Consider the following 19,530-nt stretch of genomic DNA (forward strand, 5'->3'; position numbering starts at 1 on the left):
CAACTTCGCAGTCAGACGTGACTCTCAGCCAGCCAGTAAAACAGAAGGTTTATTAGACGACAGGAACATGGTCTAAAACAGAGCTTGCAGGTGCAGAGAACGGGACCCCTCAGCTGGGTCCATTTTGGGGGGCAGTGAGCCAGACAACCACGTCTGCACTTCACTCCATGTCCCAGCCAGCCCCAAACTGAAACTCCCTCCAGCCCCTCCTCCTCTGGGCTTTGTTCCTTTCCCCGGCCAGGTGGTCACCTGATTCCTTTGTTCTCCAACCCTTCAGCTCTCACCTTGCAGGGGGGGAAGGGCCCAGGCCATCAGTTGCCAGGAAACAGGGTGTCGGCCATTCTCTGTGTCCAGACCCCTGCACACACCTGCCCTCTAGGGCTCTGCAATGATCATACACCCTTACCCCACCACCTAGAGACTCAAGAACTGCATAGGGGAAACCGAGGCACCCCCGCAATGCTCGGAGGAAACATCAAGAACAGGCCCACTTCGTCACATCTCTCCCCCCTTCGAGATTGAACTGAGCGGGGTCACTTTACCCGGTGACCTGGGGAAGTTCGAAGCCACCAATGTTCCCATGGATGCCCCAGCATCTCTCCCATTCCTTGGTAGGAGTTACACCAGGCCCTTCCAGTTTCACGCCCTCCCTTAGGTCGGGGGTGGTCAATAGCACTAGCAGGCTGCATGTGGGAAGGTTTCTGCAGCCCATGCCCTTTGGCCACCCCAAAAACCCCAGGGGGTCAAACTGGGATTGGGTTTTCTCCCAGAGCTCCAGTCTGGAGGGCTGCAATTCGGGCTCTCTTGGTTAAGGGCCCCCATCTTGACCTGGGCCACATACTGTTCACTTACAGAACTAGCATGGAGACATCCCTTTCTCCACAACCTTGTCTCCCCAACAAGCTGGCCAAACACAGCCACTTGGTTATAGGACGGTATACCTTTCTTAATAGCTTTCACTCCATCTGAGACCTTCTCAAAGCTCTCCACACTGGATCTTTCAACAGGAAAGTCAGTGGACCCATTCACAACAGAACATTTCTGGCTGTTAGGAACTGAAACTTTCTTGATTAAATCATTTTCACACCCTTCAGTGGCAGTAAACTGCTTGCAAAGACTCCATGAGGATTCCTTTCCCAAGGGCTTTTCTATGCAACAATTCACCCCTCCCAGAAATTCTGCTCTTACCCTCTTTACCTAGGGCTTGCTCTAGGGGAACACTTTCCTGAGCAACTACAGACTCTTTCTGGGTCTCCCTTACATCCAGAATCACCTCTGGCCCATCAGGCGGATTCCTACACAATCCCCTTTCAGGCAAACTTACAGGCTTCCTAGATAACAGGTCAGAAGCATTCTCCTTCCCTTTGCCACACACAAGTTCAGGAATCTTTTCCTTCTTGCTACAGGTTTCCACACCCTCAGTAGGTAACACAATCACATCACCTTCATGCTCTCCTTGTGCCCTGGCTAGGATCTCACCCTGATTAGACAGAGTTGCTACACCCTTTCCCAACAACACACTAGCAACAGGCAAAATACAAGCACCAGAATTGTCTGGTCTCGGGGATTTTACATAGACCCTAACTGGATGCGACCTAGTTACAGGGCCATTCTCCCGAGCAGGAGACCCTTCCCTTCCTGGGCTTTAGCTGAATCCAGAACCAGCTCTGAGACAACTGCACGACCCTCAACCATCACAGGCTGAAAGGCCCCTTCTGTCTGCTCCACAGACCAAGAAGAGCCGGACACACTTTCTCCTTTACCAGACACACAGGTTGGGATCTCATTCCCTTTGTCCCAGCACACAAGGCTGGTCACAGACAACTGCTTGGAGATCAGGGTAGCTCCCTCCAAGTCAATACCCCTGACAGACAGAGACCCATTTCCTTCACTGTCCCAATTCTCCACCCAGCTAACAGGTAAGGTCCAGGGACTCTCATCTTCCACTCTCCTCGCCTTCCCACCCTGCTGACTGGACACAGCCATCAGCTCACAAGGCTGCCTAGGCTCATCCAAACTTCCCTTACCAAGCACCTTGCCACTCCCCACAGATCCCCTGCCCTGCCTGTGTCTCCCCCCACTCAGCTGGGGTCTCAGCTCCCACTGTGCTCAGCGCTGCCCTTGCTGTCCCAGTGGGGGCAGGCCACTGCTTTCCTCAATGCATCAGAGCCAGCGAGAGTCCCCAGTCTGGTGTGCAAGGGGGCAGGGAGCATCTCTCTGTCCCACCCAGCCCCAGGGGTCTGGTTACAGGCAGGCAGGTAGCCTGAGCCTAGCGGCTCCTCCCTGCTGCCAGCCAGGTCATCTGCATTTTCACTGACCATTTCCCTCTCCACCGATTGGTTCCCTGGATTCAAATTCAAACCCTTGGCAGTTACAGGAACAGGGCCTGGATCCTGTCCCAAAGAGACACAGTCACCCCACAACAGGGTCTCGCAGCTGGTGTCCTGGAGCACCCCAACGACCAGCCAGCCCCACCCCTCCTGGGTCTGCACGGGGATCTGGGCCATAGGCAGGGCGAGGGGCTTCGTCCCTGGGACCCTCACCCAGCTCACACAGCCCCTCAGCATCTGAGGCTGCACCACCCGGGGCCTGACACCAGTTCTCTCTGTCCCAGGATCTCGCCACCCCAGGAATGTCTCCCCATTGACCATCCCCTTCCGCTCCCACTGGGGGTCCGAGGGGCCTGGCCCCAGGAAACTCCACACAGACATATAGGTCAGGAGTGGGAGCGTGTCCACCTCCCCACCCATCTGGCTGATGGAGTCTGTGGCCTTGGGACCCAGCAAGGGAGCTAGACACCGGGGCTTTTCCGCAGGGTCCCCCTGGTTCAAATCGCCAGCCTGCTCAAAGGCAGTGAGGTGGGCATCCACACACCCCCCCTCCTTAACTAGGGGCAGCAATTTAGTCTCGAGGTTCCCTGCGGAACTGGCCCCCCGGGGTCTATCCCCACTCACCCTGGGGAGGTCCCCTAGGCCTCTCCGCTCCCCCACCGCCAGTTCATGCTGCTGCTGCTTCTGCAGCTCTTTCTCGGGCTCTCGCTGTCTCCCACGGTCCTCTTGCTCTCTCGGACTCAGCTCCAATCCCGTCCCTCTCGATCCCCCGATGGGGAACCCGATCGTGAAGACCCTCGTCTGGTCAGGGACAGGAGTCTTGGGGATGCCTGGCTCCCACTCCAGCTGCTCCCAGATCCTGCTATAGCCCCAGTTGGGGTCAGGAATCTGTTCCTTAGAGCGGTCATCCTCCTCCAGCTGCACGATTAACTCTGCTTTGGTGAACTTTCCAAAGTCAACCCTCTCTTTCTGCACAGGGTTACAATGTCCTTCTTAAGGAGACAGTGACAGGCCGTCACTCCGCTCTTCCCAAGTTGTTGTGGACTCACAGGCCCGTGTGTTCTCAGCTCCCCACGGTTTCCAGGGAGAACCCCTAGTGTGCCAGCCCTTCTCAAGGTCACCACCTCTTTGCCAGGGTCGAGCTGCAGACTCCTCCGCCCCTTGGACTGCTCGCTGCAATCCCCAGGGGAACCCTGTTACTGCAAAAGTCCTTCTCTCTCCCCGGGCCAAGCTGCAGGCTCCTCCGCCCCTGAGACTGCTCACTGCAGTCCCCAGGGGGACCCCATTACTGCACAGTCCTTCTCGCTGGTCACACACTCCCAGGGGTTAACCGCCCCCCGAAACCGCTCCTCTCTGAGCCTTCAGCACGTCTGGTCCTCGTCAATCCCCCTGCGTGTTACTGCTCCCCAGTCACTTACTGCAGGAAGCGCCGTCCACGGGGTACAGTACATCCCACCGCTGCCACCAGTTGTCACGGAGTCCCTGGGCGATGCTCTGGAACTGCTCCCCATGAAGTCAGTCAGGACTCTGGGGCAGTCGCCTTTCTGTGAGCACCCTGTCTGCAGGACACACAGCTCACACAGCCACCTTCCTGGGTCTGACCTCGGAGCATTCAGCATCCTCTGCCCCTCCGTGCGCTTCCCACAGCGAGTCCGCTCAGGCGGGGCTCCTGGGGAAGCCAGAGGGTCCTGCACCCCAACTTCGCAGTCAGACGTGACTCTCAGCCAGCCAGTAAAACAGAAGGTTTATTAGACGACAGGAACATGGTCTAAAACAGAGCTTGCAGGTGCAGAGAACGGGACCCCTCAGCTGGGTCCATTTTGGGGGGCAGTGAGCCAGACAACCACGTCTGCACTTCACTCCATGTCCCAGCCAGCCCCAAACTGAAACTCCCTCCAGCCCCTCCTCCTCTGGGCTTTGTTCCTTTCCCGGGCCAGGTGGTCACCTGATTCCTTTGTTCTCCAACCCTTCAGCTCTCACCTTGCAGGGGGGGAAGGGCCCAGGCCATCAGTTGCCAGGAAACAGGGTGTCGGCCATTCTCTGTGTCCAGACCCCTGCACACACCTGCCCTCTAGGGCTCTGCAATGATCATACACCCTTACCCCACCACCTAGAGACTCAAGAACTGCATAGGGGAAACCGAGGCACCCCCGCAATGCTCGGAGGAAACATCAAGAACAGGCCCACTTCGTCACACCTGCTCCCTCTGCACAGCCCCTCATAGCTGGGGATGGAGGCTCAGCCCCCTCCTCAGCACATGGCCCCCATCTACTGAGCCCCATGGCCCAGCCCTGCCGCTCAGGCAAGGGCTGGGCTGCCAGGGTCTGGGCCCCACTCCTGCCCTGCTGGACCCAGCCAGCCGCCCTTCCCGGCCTCTGCACTTTGCCTAGCTGCTGTTGGAGGCATCCGGGGAACGTGGACCACCCCCCCCGGCAGTGGACCTCACTGTGTGGGACTGTCCCACGGGGAGCTGCCCCCAGCCTTGCGAGCATCGCTGGCGGCCGGTGGCAGGGTGCTGGGCCCTCGCCTGTCGCAAGGTCGGGCGGGGGGAGGGGAATCCGGCGTGGCATGGGGCCAGGCCAGCGGGGCTGAGAGCAGGCCAGGGCTCTCCAGCTCTGTGCTCAGCCCGTCCCTGCCCCTTCTCTGGGTCAGTGAATGGCACCTGGGCCCCCTGGGGCGAGTGGTCGGACTGCGACGCCGAGTGCCGGGGCGGAGTGCGGAGCCGCACGAGGAGCTGCGCTGACCCCCCGCCCAAGAACGGGGGCCAGCCCTGCCCCGGCGACGCCGTGCAGACAGAGCCCTGTAACCTGCAGCCCTGCGGGGATGCCCGCGGTAAGCAAAGAGCGGCAAAGGCGGGGAAGGGCTATGGGGGGGGGTGAGGGCCCATGGGTCTGCGTGGGGAATGCTGGGGGAGGACGTGGAGTGACCGGGGGGAGGGATTGAGTGGGAATGGGGGGCACTGGGAGGGGTGGGGGGGGCAGCTGGAGGGTCTGGGCCTGAGTGCCGTGCGCCCCTCCAGACTGTGGCCCCGAGATGGTGCACGTGCAGGCAGGGGACTGCGAGAGGGGCCTGGTGGCGCCATGCCCCCAGTCTTGCCGGGAGCTGAACGCCGAGAGGAGCTGCCACAGCCGCTGTGTGGAGGGTGAGCGGCGCAGGGGGGCGCTGGGGGGCAGGGGAGGGGCGGCAGGGCATCAGCGAGAGCGCAGGGGCCCTGGCCAATGGCGCCGTCCTTCACATCCCCGGCTGTCGCCCGGCCTGGCCCCGGCGGCCCCCTCCCCATCCACCCCGGCCTCTCAGCCGGCCGGGACTGAGTCTCCCCCAGGCCTGGGAGGCGATGGCCTCGGGTGCCCTCCGTGTACCGGCGCCCAGCCCACGGCCCCGCTGCCTGGAGTCCTGGGGCTTCTCTCTGGCGGGTGACTCTGGGTCCCTGCTGGGTGACCCGATCCCTGGGCGCCGAGCGTCCACCAGGCCCGCGCCCCCCGGCCTCACTGCGTCCGGCTGGCGTTGGCAGGCTGCCGGTGCCCGCCGGGGCTCTACCTGCAGGAGGGCGGCTGCGTGAACGTCAGCCAGTGCCACTGTGACTTCAGCCAGGAGCGGCGCCTCCCCGGGGAGATGTTCCTGCATGACAACTGCAGCCAGTGGTGAGTGCCGGGGGGCTGGGCTCTGGGGCCCCCGGACGGCCCCTCGCGGGCGTCGGCCCTGCCTGCGCTGCCCCCCGCCTGCCCGTGCGCCCTGCTGCCCCCAGGCTCTGCCCGCCCTGACGGGGCCTGGGCTCCTCCCCCTCGGCTTGCTCCGCACGCCCTGCCCCTGGCCTGCCCTGGGCACTGTGCCCACAGCAGCCCTCCGGCCCCCAGCATGTTGCACCCACCAGACACACCCCTGGGTGCTCCCCGACAGCCCTGTGTGGCGCTCCCTGGCACTGTCCCCTGGTCTCTGGCTCAGCGCGGGGCCGGCCCTGCCGAGTGCCGGGCAGCAGCATCTGTGCCCAGGGCTGCTGGAGTGCGGGTCAGTGCTAGGCCTCATGGCAGCCCCGGCCGGCCGATGGCCCTGCGGCCCCCACTGAGTGCGCCACACGTGCGGCAGGGAGCCCTGGGCCCAGGCCCCCTGACCCTGCGTCTCCTCTCCCCAGCGTGTGCCTGGACGGGGTGGTGACATGCGACGACCTGGCCTGCCCCGTTAACTGCGGCTGGTCGGCCTGGTCCCCGTGGACACCCTGCGACCGCAGCTGCGGAGTCGGCATGCGGGAGAGATTCAGGTGCAGAGGGGGAAGTGCCTGGACCCCGCCGCGTGGGCACCGCCCTGGGACCCTCCCACAGCAGGAGACCCCCAAGAAAACCAGACACTGCGGGGCTGGGAGTAGGGACTCAGTAGGGCCCACGCTGGGAGCGCTGGCCTGAGTGCCATGCTAGGGGTGCCGTCCTGCAGGGGCTCGGCAGGGGCTGTCTCCTGTCACAAGCAGTGCTGGGATGGGGGGCGCGAGGGAGCAGGGCGGGGGCTTGGTGGGGGCGCTGGGCAGCAGGGAGCGGGGCGGGGCTCAGTAGGGGGTGCTGTGTGTAGGGGGGGCTCAGTAGGGGGCGCTCTCCCCTCAGTCAGTGCTGACCCCAGTGCAGCACTAGGGGGCGCTGTGCTCTGGGGTGTGCCGGCTTTCAGGGGGGATTTCAAACTCAGCGGTGACCCCTCGGTCCCCTCCGGTCTGCCCCGTCCGTGTCGCCCGAATTCTCTCGTTGGCCCCGTGTCCTGGCACGGGGGCAGCGATTCCTGCGGGCAGCACGGGGTCCTCGACATGCCCGCTCAGCCTCCCCGCTGCCAGGAAGCAGGATCCTGCAGGAGGAGAATCAGGGTCCCCCCTCGCTGTGGCGTTGCCGGGGGGCCGTGGGCTGCAGCGCCCTGGCACCCGTGGCAGGTGTTGCCGTGGTGCAGCACCCAGCTGTGCTGCCCCCTGGCGATCGCTCTCCCTAACTACCTGCCCCCGCCTCCCCAGATCCCCCACCAACCCGGCACCTGCCAACGGCGGAGCCCCGTGCGAGGGGGACGCACAGCAAGTCCGCGAGTGCCACACGGCCTGTGTCTCCGGTACGTACACCGCGCCTGGCCCCGGGGCAGCCTGCGGGGAGGGGACAGGGTCCCTCTGTCCTGGCACGTGTTGCCCTGGGTCGTAGGGCAGCACTCCTTCTGGGGTAGTGCAGAGCAACCTGGGCGTGGAACCCAGGCGTCCGGGCAGCTCTGCCAGCTGGCGTTGGAGATGACAACTGGCCCAATCCTCCCATTGTGCCACCAGCTGAGAACAGAACATGCCCCGCCTGGCCCCCCGCCCTGGCCTGGGGCACCGCTGCCCTCCCTGTCCTCGGGCGCCAGAGCCTGAGCCCGGGGGCCTGTCCCTGGGGTTTGTCCATAGCCCCCCTGATGTCACAGCCGGGCAGTGCTGATCAGCCCTGTCCCCCACCCCATCCCCCCGTGGTCCCCAGAGCCCACCGGCCCCTGGAGCGACTGGACGCCCTGGTCCCCCTGCTCCAAGACCTGCTTCTACGATGTGGACCATGTCGGCGTGAGGAAGCGGTTCCGTCACTGCAACGACACCGGGGAGGGTGCTGGGCGATGCCAGGGGGCACCCGTGCAGGAGGAGCAGTGTGACACGCCGCCCTGCCCCGGTGAGAGCCCAGCTGGAGGGAGGGACGGACGGGAGACAAAGGGCCATAGCAGTGTCTAAGGGGGCTTGTGGGGGCAGCCCTCGAGGAGGGTGGGGGATCCATGGTCGGGGTTCTAGGCTCTGAGGAAGGAGGGGGATCCATGGGCGGGGTTCTAGACCACAAGGATGGAGGGGCTGCTTTGGTGGGGGCAGCCCGTGAGGAGGGACGGGGATCCATGGGTGGGGTTCTAGTGTGTGTGATGAGGAGGGAGGGTTATGTCGGTGGGGGGGCACCCCCCAAGGATGGCCGGGGTTCCCCAGTTGGGGGTGGCATCCAGGCTGACTCCCACGAGGCCCCTGGCAGGGCTGGGGCAACAGGTGCCAGGACAGGGCTAGGAGCGGCAGCTGGGAGGTTCCCAGTGGGTTTGGCAGAGCCCCTCTTCTGGGGGAGCGGCATGGTGCTGAGGGGACCCCCCAGACCCGGCTCCTGGCCTGCTGAGCTCGTCAGGCCATGCCCTCTGATGTCCCCTGGCAGTGGGAGGCGTCTGGACCCCCTGGACGGCCTGGTCCCGATGCTCCGCTACCTGCGACTCCGGCGTCCAGACCCGCAGCCGCACCTGCTCCAACCCGGCCTACGGAGGGCCCGAGTGCACGGGGCCCCTTGTCCAGACCCGGGACTGCGACAGCCAGCCCTGCCGAGGTACGGGGGGGGCCTCCCCCAAGGGGCTGGGCACAGGGCCCTGCCGAGGTACGGGGGGGGCCTCACCCCAGGGGCTGGGCACGGGGCCCTGCCGAGGTACGGGGGGGGCCTCACCCCAGGGGCTGGGCACGGGGCCCTGCCGAGGTACGGGGGGGGCCTCACCCCAGGGGCTGGGCACGGGGCCCTGCCGAGGTACCGGGCATGGGGCTTATGCCAGTGGGCCAGGACACTAGGCTCTGAAAAGGGGCAGAGCGGGGGGCTCACTCTGATTGGTCCAGGGCATGGCGTGCTGCCGAGCGATGGGGTGCGAGAGCCCTGCCACGGGACAGGATGGTGATGGGGGGGGCTGATGTGACGAAGTGGGACTGTTCTTAATGTTTCCTCTGAATAGTGTGGGGGTGCCTCAGTTTCCCCTCTGCAGTTCTTAAGTATCTAGGGGGTGGGGTAAGGGTGTATGATCATTGTAGAGCCCTAGAGGGCAGGTGTGTGCAGGGGGTCTGGAAACAGAGAATGGCCAACACCCCGTTTCCTGGCAAATGATGTCTTGGGCCCTTCCCCCCTGCAAGGTGAGAGCTAAAGGGCTGGAGAACAAAGGAATCAGGTGCCTTCCTGGCCCGGGAAAGGGACAAAGCCCAGAGGAGGAGGGGCTGGAGAGAGTTTCAGTTTGGGGCTGGCTGGGGACATGGAGTGAAGGGCAGACGTTATTGTCTGGCTCACTGCCCCCCAAAATGGACCCGGCTGAGGGGTCCGGTTCTCTACACCTACAAGCTCTGTGTTAGACCATGTTCCTGTCGTCTAATAAAACTTCTGTGTTACTGGCTGGCTGAGAGTCACGTCTGTCTGTGAAGTTGGGGGGCAGGACCCTCTGGCTTCCCCAGGACCCTGCCTGAGCGGACTCGCTGTGGGAAGCGCACGGAGGGGCAGAGGATGCTGAATGCTCCGAGGTCAGACCCAGGAAGGTGGGAGCCGGGTGAGCTGCGTGTCCTGCAGACAGGCTGCTCGCAGAAAGGAGACTTCCCCAGAGTCCTGCCTGGCTTCGTAGGGAGCAGTTCCAGAGCATCGCCCGGGGACTCCGTGACAGCTGACCCCAATGGGGCTGTTACCTGGGGGTCTCTCTCCTGCCCGCCACCCCGGCTGCCTGCCAGGGCCCACCACCTGCCACCCCGTGGCGAGAGCCCCTGGGGCCCCGCCACGGCTCTGTCTCACCCCCTCTCTCCTCGCAGCACTGTGCCCCGCGCCCATGATCTACCAGACGGCTGAGGAGTGCCGACGAGCAGGGGGCGCCTGCCCGCGGCTCTGCATGGACCAGGGTGCCGGTGTGGAGTGTGCCTCCCGCTGCTACCAGGGCTGTTACTGCCCCGACGGCCTCTTCCTGCAGAACGACAGCTGTGTGCCGCAGAGCCGGTGCCCGTGCTACCACCGGGGGGCGCTCTACCAGCCGGGCGACACCGCCCCCCGCGACGCCTGCAACAACTGGTACGGCGCCGGCGTCCGGGAGGCCAGGCCCTGCTGCTCAGGGCAGCCGCTCCCCACACTGGGCACAAGCCCTGCGCCTGCTCCGGGGTCCCTCCCGCAGCCAGCCTGCCAGGGGCGCCCCGGGGCCTGCTGCGGCTGGGTCTGGGGCGGGCTCTGCGGGTCGCCACCCTGAGCCTCTCCCTGTCTCCCTTGCAGCACCTGCGTGGCCGGGGAGATGGTGTGCGACACGGAGCCCTGCCCAGGTAACGCGGCCCCGCCAGGCCCTGCCCACGCTGGCTCTGCGAGCACCAGAGCCCGGCGGGACAGGGGCTGGGTGGGGCACAGGCTATGGCCAGGCCTGCCCGCAGCCCCGGGGAAAGGAGGGCGGGTCTCAGGCCCGTCCCCAGCAGGCAGGGCCCCTCACAGACCTGCTCCCAGAGTGGGCAGCGACTGAGACTGAGGGACGCTAGGGGCTCTGCGGGGTGGGCCGGGGCGGGAGGGTCCCCACCAGCCCGGGATAAGGGTAGGGATGGGGTCCCCAGGGCTTTGCGTGGGCAGGGCTGCGGTGCCCACGGGGGCCTAACCCTGCCGTCTCCCCAGTGCACTGCGGCTGGAGCGGCTGGACCGAGTGGAGCTCCTGCAGCCGCAGCTGCAACGTGGGCACCCGGCGGCGTTACCGCTCTGGTTCCGATCCGCCTGCCGCCTTCGGGGGCCGCGACTGCCAGGGCCCCGGCGTGGAGATCGAGTTCTGCAGCCTGCAGCCCTGCAGGGGTGAGTCGGCCAGTGGCTCCCCGCCCCCGGCCCGGGGCCGGAAGGGACTTCCCCAGGGCAGGGGGCTGGGGTGCTCCGCTGCAGCTGTCTGGGCACAGCCCTGCTCTGGGGGCCTGTGCCTGGGGGGGCCCCGGGGCTGGAGCCACAGCGAGGGCCGTGGCACAGGGTGGTGCCCACCCCGGAGCCTGGCAGCCCGCGAAGCCTCCCCACTTCGCCTGCCCTAGGAGGGCTCAGGGTCACTGGGGCCTGGGGGCTCCTGGGGTCGGTGACACTGTGGAGCCTGGGGGCACTCCTGGGTCATTGGGCCTGTGAGGTGGGGTCTCTCAGGCAGTCGGGAGTCTCCAGGGGTCTCTGGCCCTGTGGGGCTGGGTCTCTGGGACAGGGGATGTCTCCTAGGGTCTCTGGCCCTGGGAGATTGGGTCTCTGGGGCAGGGGATGGCTCCTGGGGTCTCTGGCCCTGGGAAATCGGGTCTCTGGGGCAGGGGATGGCTCCTGGGATCTCTGGCCCTGTGGGGCAGGGGGGTATCCCCTGGGGTCTCAGACCCTGTGGGATGGGGTCTCTGGGGCAGGGGATGGCTCCTGCAGTCTCTGTCCCTGTTGGTGGGGTCTCTGGGGCAGGGAATGGCTCCTGGGGTCTCTGTCCCTGTGGGATGGGGTCTCTGGAGCAGGGGATGGCTCCTGGGGTCTCAGGCCCTGTGGGGTGAGGTCTCTGCCGCTCCTGGGTCACTGGCCCTGGGGGGTGGGGTCTCTGGGGCAGGGGTTAGCTCCTGGGTCACTGGCCCTGTGGGGCGGGGTCTCTGAGGCAGGGGGTGGCTCCTGGGAGTCTCTAGCCCTGTGGGATGGGGTCTCTGGGGCAGGGGATGGCTCCTGGGGTCTCCGGCCCTCTGGGGCAGGGGATGGCTCCTGGGGTCTCTGGCCCTGTGGGGCGGGGTCTCTGGGGTCGGGAGGTCTCGGGTGTGTGTGCCTGAGCTGCCCCCTCTCTCCAGCAGGCTCCGGGGCAGAGTGGGGTCCCTGGTCGGAGTGCTCCGTGCCCTGCGGGGGCGGCTATCAGAACCGCACACGGGGCAGCACCGTCCTGCACCGGATCGAGTTCACCACCTGCAACCTCCACCCCTGCGCCGGTGAGACACTGTCCGTCCGGCCAGCCGGCCCGCAGGCTCCCTGGGCATGGGGCTGCAGCCTGAGCTAAGGAGGGCTGTCCAGCCCCGGGCCCACGTCCTCTGGGGCCGGGCTCCCCGCTCCCGCCCTGATGGCCGTACACAGAGCTGCAGCCAGAGCGCCCTGGGACCATACGGCTGGACAGACTGAGTCAGCCCGGGGGCCCCGCAGCCCCGCCCCGGCCCTGCCAGGGGCCAGAGGGAGGTGTAAGAACCCCCTGATAGCGGATGGGGATAATCGCACCCCTGTCTGTGATAGCTAGAGATTGGCTGCAGCGTGAAGCAGCAGGTTTCATTTCCCTTCCCCAAAGCGTGTTATCATTGCAATAACCCTGACTGTTTTTGTTATCCATCACAATGGCCAGCCCCTCCCGAATCTGGCTAAGCTCTCGGCCTCGGGGATTTCATGTGGCAATGAGTTCCACAGGCTAATCATGTGTTGCGGAAAAAAGCATTTCCTCTGATCAGTTCTGAATTTCATGTAATGGGATGTCCCCTGTTCCTGTGCTAGGAGTCAGGGGGAACAGACGCCCCCAGGCAGCCCTCCCTAGCTGAGCTGCTGTTTTATATGCAGTGTTGGGGTAGCCGGGTGAGTCCCAGGCTCTGAGAGAGACAAGGTGGGGCAGGTAACAGCTTTTACTGGCCCAGCTTCTGCTGGTGAGAGACAAGCTTTGGAGCCCCACCCAGAGCTGTGTGTGGCTGGAAGACTCTCCCCGACCGAAGCTGGTGCAGTAAGAGATCCTACCTCCCCGACCTTTTTGCTCTTCATTGTACAGATTTGTCTCATGGCCCCTCTGCTCCATCCCCTCCGCCGTCGCTCCAGTCTCCCCTCGCGGAGTTTTCCAGGCCCGTGAGCGTTCTCGTCGCCTTTCGCTGGTTCCTGCCAGCTGGGCCCTGGTCTCTGGGACGGGGTGCCCGGGGCGGCCCAGGGGACAGACAAGGCAGTGCACCTCCCAGCCCTTGGCTCTGCCACGGGGCGGGGAATCCTCCTCGCTCTGGCCGCTGGGTGCCCACGTCCGGGGGCTGGGGCTGCCGTTGTCTGCTCGGGTTTTCCATTGGTCTGGGTCGGCCTCGGCCAGTCCTTTGTCAGGGCTCGTCCAGTCGGCTCTGCCTGCTCGGCGACCGCCCCCCATCTCTTAGCCTGCCCTGTGTCACGGACTCCCAGGACTTGTGTTGTCTCTCGGCTCCGTACGGTCCTGGGGGGAGCCCCCTTCAGTGCGACAGCCCTTCTCAAAAGGCCACCCTCTCTCGCGGGTTAAGCTGCAGACCCCTCTGCCTCCTGGAACTGCACCTCTGAGCCTCCAGCCCACCCGTCTCTTGCCGTGGGCCCCCTCAGGGAGTCCACTCGCCCTGGACCCCCGGGGCCTCCCTCCCAGAGGGAGCAATCCCCCCGATCTCTAGACTGGAGAGACTCTCAGCCAGCGTAACACAGGAGGGTTTATTGAGCATCTGAACCCAGCCCAGGAAACTCTCTGGGCCTCAGGCCTGGCCTCCCTCAGCACAGCACATCTAGGTCTGTCCCTCATCCAGGGGGGCCCTAGCTGCTCTCCCCTCCCAGCCCAGAGCCCCCACTTCCAGATGGGCATCTGATATCACCTGCCCCCAAGCCCCACCTCGGTCCTTTGCCTTCTGTCCCAGGCCAACAGGCTGCCTGGGTCTCCTCTCTGCCTCTCCTCCCTCCGGCTGAAACCGGCTGGGCAGGTCACCAGGGGGCAGGTCACCAGGGTCCTCTCTCTGCAGCCCTTTGTCCCTGCACTGGCCAGACCCAGCTGTGACTCCTGAGCTGGGCCTCCCGGTCACCAGGTCACCAGTCGCTGGGCTACCCATTCTCCAGGCCATTCGCTGGCCCTCTGTAACCACAAACTCCCTCTCCCACCACCTCGTTAAACCAGTAACACCCAGGGAAACTGAGTCCCACCCCCTCTGCATGCAAACCACTGAAAACAAGAAAACCCCCTGCTTCGTCATACCCTGGCAGCAAACGTCGTCCTTTTCCCCCCGCTGGGCAGCCGGGCACAGTATAGGGGAAACCGAGGCACACATGGGATTAATATAAAATATTACAAAAAAATCCCGCTTCATCCCAGTGCTCTCTCTGGGTCAGACGAGATGCTCATAACAGTCCCTTCCGGCCACAGAGTTTATGATCCAGTGCAGCACAGGATGACAGGCTGGAAACGGGCAGGGGCGGCTCTGGTTAGTTCTGGGGTGGGAGACCTCCCACGGGCACCAGCTGCTACAGGGATGGGGGGCTGGTGGAGGGCACCAAGGAAACCAGCTGATGGGGGGGACCAAGGGACCTGGCTGATAGAAGGAGTCGGTAGGCGGCACCAAGGAACCAGCTGCTGCGGGGGGGTTCAGTGGGGGGTGCTCTCCCCTCAGGCAGTGCTGACCCCGGGGCCAGGGGCCGGTGGGCTCCCCGCTCTCCCTGCTGTGCCTCTCTGCCTCTACCTCCCGCTGTCGCCCTGTGCCCAGGTGAGGTGCCCGGCGTCTGCCCAGAGGGGAAGCTGTGGCAGGAATGCGCTGACGCGCCGGCCTCCTGCGCGGAGCTGGGCACGGAGCCCCCTGCTGACAGGCCCTGCCACGCTGGCTGTTACTGCCCCCCCAGCACCGTCCTGCTGGTGAGTGAGAGCCCCCCGCACCCCAGCTCCGCCTCCCCAGGCCTGCCCAGCTGCGGGCACCTGGCCCTGCACAGAGCTGGGGGGGCCCGGACAGGCCGTGGACTCCTGCCCCAAGAGCGGCTCCCACGGGGCAAGGCAGGGTGAGGGGAAGCTGGCGCTCCCTGCTCCGTGGATAGGCCAGACACTGCCAGCGTGACACCTTCCCCTGCCAGGAAAGGCCCCTGGAGGGACCGGAGTGGAATGGAGCCGGGGAGGGGGGAGTGTTGGGACCAGGGTTACCTGTCAGGGCTGGGAGCTGTGGGGCCCCCGGCCCTGGCTGGCACTGGGGCTCTTCGAAGGAGCCTAGAAATGTCGGGCTGAAAGTAGGGGTGTGTGCCGAAATTTAACTGTGACGCCTTGTGGGGTTCGGGGGGCCATGTTCTGTGCCCTGTCCTGGCTCCGGCAGGAGCTCGCTCTCCTCCCCGCGGCCCTGGGGCTGCAGGAGTTCCATGCCTGACAATTATTGGGGGGCCCATGCCCAAGCTTGCCCACCCCTGCCTGGAAGGGACCTCAAGAGGTCACCACGTCCAGCCCCTTGCACTGGGGCAGGACCAAGTAAGCCCAGCCCAGCCCTGACGGGAGCGTCCAGCCTGTTCTTGAACACCTCCAGTGACGGGGATCCCACATCCTCCCTTGGGTGCCTGGTCCAGAGCCGAGCTCCCCTGAGAGCTAGAACGATTCGCCAGCGTGGAGCCCAACTCCCCCTTGCTGCAGATGGACCCATTGCTGCTTGTCCTGCCTCCAGCAGGCAGGGGAACCATCCTCTTTGTAACCAACCCCCCTTCCTGCCTCCCCCCGCCACCCCAGGCTCTGATCAGCTTCCCCCTCAGGCTTCTGTTCCCAGGACTTGACCCCTCACAGCTCAGGTTTGCTAAACCTTCAATCAGTGTTGTCCTCTCCTCTCAACTCTGCAATTTGGCCACATCTTTCCTGACCTGCGGTGTCTAGAATGGGACCCATGACCTCCCGTGTCACATACCACACTCCTGTGCATACACCCGGAGTGAGATTAGCCCGGTTCACACCTGGGTCGCACTGGTGAGCCACTCTAGCCCCCAGCTCCTCTCCAGCAGCATGGACACCCATGGGATAGCTGTGGATTTTAACTTTTCTTTCCTAGGTGCAGTAATTTGCACTTGTCTTTATTGAATTTCAGTTTGTTGATCTCAGACCAATTCTCTATTTGGTCAAGATCACTTTGAATTCTAACCCTGTCCTCTGGAGCGGCTGCGGCCCCTCCCAGCCGGGCGTCATCCGGACATGGTATAGCATCCTCTCCTCTCCCTTATCCAAGTCACTAATGAGAGTATTGTCTGGTCCTGGTCCCAGGACTGACCCCTGCGCCCTCCCTGTGTGACCCTGAACCTTTGCTAGCTGCTCTCAGGCCGGTCTCTCAACTAGCTGTGCGCCCGTCGTCCCAGCCGCGTGTCCCGTTTCGGTCTGAGCATGCCTGTGGGAGCTCTCACAAGCCGTACTGAAAGCAAGCTCTGTGCTGTGCCGTCTGCTTCCAGAATAACCTGTGCGTGGCGGAGTCGGAGTGCCCCTGTGCCGAGGGCGGAGTGCTCTACGCCCCGGGAGACGTGGTGCCCAAGGGCTGTGAGAACTGGTCAGTGCCCTTCTGCAACGCTGCCCCTTTCCCGGGCCGCTTCCTCGGTGCTTCGGCTCTAACCGCTTCCTCTCTCCCCTGCCCAGCTCCTGTGAGGCCGGCCGGATCTCCAACTGCTCCCGGGTGGCCTGTGGGGACGGTGAGAGCTGGCGCGAGGGCTGGGGAGCGCAGCGCTGGCCGCTGACCCGGCCCCTGGCCAGGGAAACCAGTCAAAGAGGCGGGAACCGGACCTGCCCCGTGAGGCCCCACCCCAGCGTCCAGCTGACAGCCTGAGCCATCTCCTGAGTGACACCAGAACGCCCCTTGCCCCGATCCTCCCGCGAGCCCTGCTGAGCCCCTGGCCTGCCGGTCCCTGCCGCGCTGAGGCCCACTGGGCTCCCGCATGGAGACCCTGACAGTCCCGGTGACAGTGGGGATGGGTGGCACGTTGCCTGTTGGCGTCTCACCCAGAGCCCCCAGCCCCTCCACGTCATGGAGCGGTGGGTGGCTGGAGCCCATAATGGCATGAGACCACCGAGGGGCTGGCCCCATTCCCAGCGCTGCTCCCCATGGCCGGCAGCTCAAGGCCAACCCCGCTGCGGGCTGCGTGTCCCAGGCTTCAGGCCAGGGCTTGGCCTCACGGAGGGGGGGGGAGCAGTGGGGGGCTGGCAGTGTCCGGGGGCCTGTTGGCTTGGCACGCTCTGGGGCATGGGGCAGCCTCTGACAGCCCCTGTTTCCTCCCGGGCAGTGAGCGGCAGCTGGTCAGACTGGACGCCCTGGAGCGAGTGTTCAGCCTCCTGCGGGCTGGGGCTCCAGAACCGGTACCGGTTCTGCACGGCCCCCCCTCCGTCTGGGTCCGGACTGCCCTGCCGGGGGCCAGAGCGAGAGGAGCAGCCCTGCCACATCCAGCCCTGCTCCAGTGAGTGTGCCCCCGCCCACCCCGGGAGAGCCCCCCCGCTCCAGTGAGTGTGCCCCCACCCACCCCAGGAGAGCCCCCCCTGCTCCAGTGAGTGTGTCCCTGCCCGCCCCGGGAGAGCCTCCCCCTGCTCCAGTGAGTGTGCCCCGCCCGTCCCGGGAGAGCCCACCCGCTCCAGTGAGTGTGCCCCGCCCACCCCAGGAGAGCCCCCCCACTCGAGTGAGTGTACCCCCGCCGACCCTGGGAGAGCCCCCGCCCTGCTCTAGTGAGTGTGCCCCCGCCCTGCTCCAGTGAGTGTGCCCCGCCCACCCCGGGAGAGCCCCCCGCCCTGCTCCAGTGAGTGTGCCCCGCCCACCCCGGGAGAGCCCCCCGCCCTGCTCCAGTGAGTGTGCCCCCGCCCACCCCAGGAGAGCCCCCCCCGCCCAGCTCCAGTGAGTGTGCCCCGCCCGCCCCGGGAGAGCCCCCCGCCCTGCTCCAGTGAGTGTGCCCCGCCTGCCCCGGGAGAGCCCCCCACCCCGCTCCAGTGAGTGTGCCCCGCCCGCCCCGGGAGAGCCCCTCCGCTCCAGTGAGTGTGCCCCGCCCGCCCTGGGAGAGCCCCCCGCCCCGCTCCAGTGAGTGTGCCCCGCCCGCCCCGGGAGAGCCCCCCCCTCCAGTGAGTGTGCCCCGCCCACCCCAGGAGAGCCCCCCGCCCTGCTCCAGTGAGTGTGCCCCCGCACGCCCCGGGAGAGCCCCCCCCACCCTGCAGCCAGGCCTGGCAGCACAAGACCCTGCTCCATCTGACCCCGCGGGCGTGTCCCGGTGCCAGGAGCGACCCCAGGGTCTCTGCGCTGCTCGCTCTGCCTTACCTGCTGCTGCCAGCCTGGAGGAGGGGCTGGGAATGGCCCTGGGGGGCTGCAAGCGGCCTGCACATCCCCAGCAGCCCCCTGGGGTGGGGCTGGGGGCTGGTGACACGTGCCCAGTGCTGGGGGGACCCTGGCCGGGGGGACGGAGGCTGGGTGAGGAGTGAGGCTTTCCCCAGACACACAGGGGGGCCCCAGGCCAGGGGAGGGCAGGGGGCCTGACACCCCCGGCTCTGCCCCAGGGGACGGCGGCTGGAGCAAGTGGAGCCCCTGGACCGAGTGCACCAAGAGCTGCGGGGAAGGGCTGCGGAGCCGGGCCCGAGCCTGCGACAGCCCCGCCCCGCTGGGCCACGGCGACTACTGCGAGGGGCCCCCCGCCCAGGTGGAGGCCTGCCGCCCGGGGCAGTGCCCAGGTACGTGGGGGGCGGATCCGAGAGCAGGCAGCCCCACCGGAGCGTGCCATGGGGGAGGGCAGCTATCCCTGTGGGGGAACCCCCGGACCCCTCCCATGGCTAAGGGGTGAGACAACAGGGGAAGCTCTATACAAGCACCACAGCCCCCTGGGGCTTCAGCAAATGGGGGTGCCTCACTAGGGGGCCCCAATGCCCTAGCATGGTGCTGTGGGGTGCTGGGCCGCGGGGAGCGGGGCGGGAGCTGCGGGGAGTGGGGTGGGGTATCAGCAGGGGATGGGGGCCGCAGGGAGCTGGACGGGGGCTCGGCAGGGGGTGGGGGCTGTGGAGAGCGGGGCGGGGGCTCGGCAGGGGGTGGGGGGCCGCGGGGAGCTGGACGGGGACTCAGCAGGGGGCGCTGGGCTGTGGGGAGCAGGGCGGGGGCTCGGCAGGGGGTGGGGGCTGCAGGGAGCTGGATGGGGGCTCGGCAGGGGGTGGGGGCTGCGGGGAGCGGGGCGGGGGCTCAGCAGGGGGCGGGGGCCGTGGGGAGCGGGATGTGGCTGGTGCCCCACAGCACGTCCCTGCTGACCTAGGTCTGTGCTGTGGGAGGTGCCCGGGCCGAGGTGCTGCCCGCTGGAGCGTGCCAGGCTCTTCGTGCCACATCCTCACCCCCGGCCTCTCCCCGTCTCCCCAGCTCTGGACTGCGCGACCGTGCAGGGCTCCATGGCCAGCCGCTGCGGCCCCTCCTGCCCCCGTTCCTGCGACGACATCGCGGTAAGGGAACGAACGCCCCTGGGCCCCGGAGCGAGGGGACCGCCCCACCCCGGCCCTGGTTTCCTGGGTGCCAGGTGCTGGGCTGGGCTGCTGTCCCGTAGGGCGGGGAGAGCTCCTGCTCCAGACCTGGCTCCTCTCCCCTGCCAAGCCGGGCTGCTCCGCTTTGCCAGGGCACTGTGCTCCCTCCATTCCCCCCGCACTCCCCACAGGGCCCTGCCCCCCAGTGGGTGAGGCTGAGGGGCGGACTGGGCAGCGATAGGGGTGTTGCCACCTGCTCCGGCCAAGGGGGCTGGGAATCCAGCCTGTGTGTATCCTCGTCCCCCTCCCT

At 66.1% G+C, this 19,530-nt stretch overlaps 1 protein-coding gene across 1 annotated transcript in view; it reads left to right on the forward strand.

Moving 5' to 3' along the window:
* LOC125633067 (SCO-spondin-like) overlaps nucleotides 1-19,530 on the forward strand; it is a 154,114-nt gene that overhangs the window by 94,523 nt on the left and 40,061 nt on the right. The window contains exons 57-73 of the mRNA XM_075124759.1: nucleotides 4,983-5,162; nucleotides 5,350-5,472; nucleotides 5,842-5,971; nucleotides 6,460-6,585; nucleotides 7,312-7,403; nucleotides 7,796-7,978; nucleotides 8,492-8,656; nucleotides 9,880-10,132; nucleotides 10,328-10,374; nucleotides 10,712-10,882; nucleotides 11,872-12,003; nucleotides 14,515-14,660; nucleotides 16,211-16,305; nucleotides 16,392-16,444; nucleotides 17,033-17,203; nucleotides 18,282-18,452; nucleotides 19,123-19,202. Coding sequence (XP_074980860.1) covers nucleotides 4,983-5,162; nucleotides 5,350-5,472; nucleotides 5,842-5,971; nucleotides 6,460-6,585; nucleotides 7,312-7,403; nucleotides 7,796-7,978; nucleotides 8,492-8,656; nucleotides 9,880-10,132; nucleotides 10,328-10,374; nucleotides 10,712-10,882; nucleotides 11,872-12,003; nucleotides 14,515-14,660; nucleotides 16,211-16,305; nucleotides 16,392-16,444; nucleotides 17,033-17,203; nucleotides 18,282-18,452; nucleotides 19,123-19,202 — 2,318 coding nt within the window. The remainder of the gene's footprint in view (nucleotides 1-4,982; nucleotides 5,163-5,349; nucleotides 5,473-5,841; nucleotides 5,972-6,459; nucleotides 6,586-7,311; nucleotides 7,404-7,795; nucleotides 7,979-8,491; nucleotides 8,657-9,879; nucleotides 10,133-10,327; nucleotides 10,375-10,711; nucleotides 10,883-11,871; nucleotides 12,004-14,514; nucleotides 14,661-16,210; nucleotides 16,306-16,391; nucleotides 16,445-17,032; nucleotides 17,204-18,281; nucleotides 18,453-19,122; nucleotides 19,203-19,530) is intronic.

Source organism: Caretta caretta, chromosome 2, assembly GCF_965140235.1.
Source record: "Caretta caretta isolate rCarCar2 chromosome 2, rCarCar1.hap1, whole genome shotgun sequence".
In the NCBI taxonomy this organism is placed as follows: domain Eukaryota; kingdom Metazoa; phylum Chordata; order Testudines; family Cheloniidae; genus Caretta; species Caretta caretta.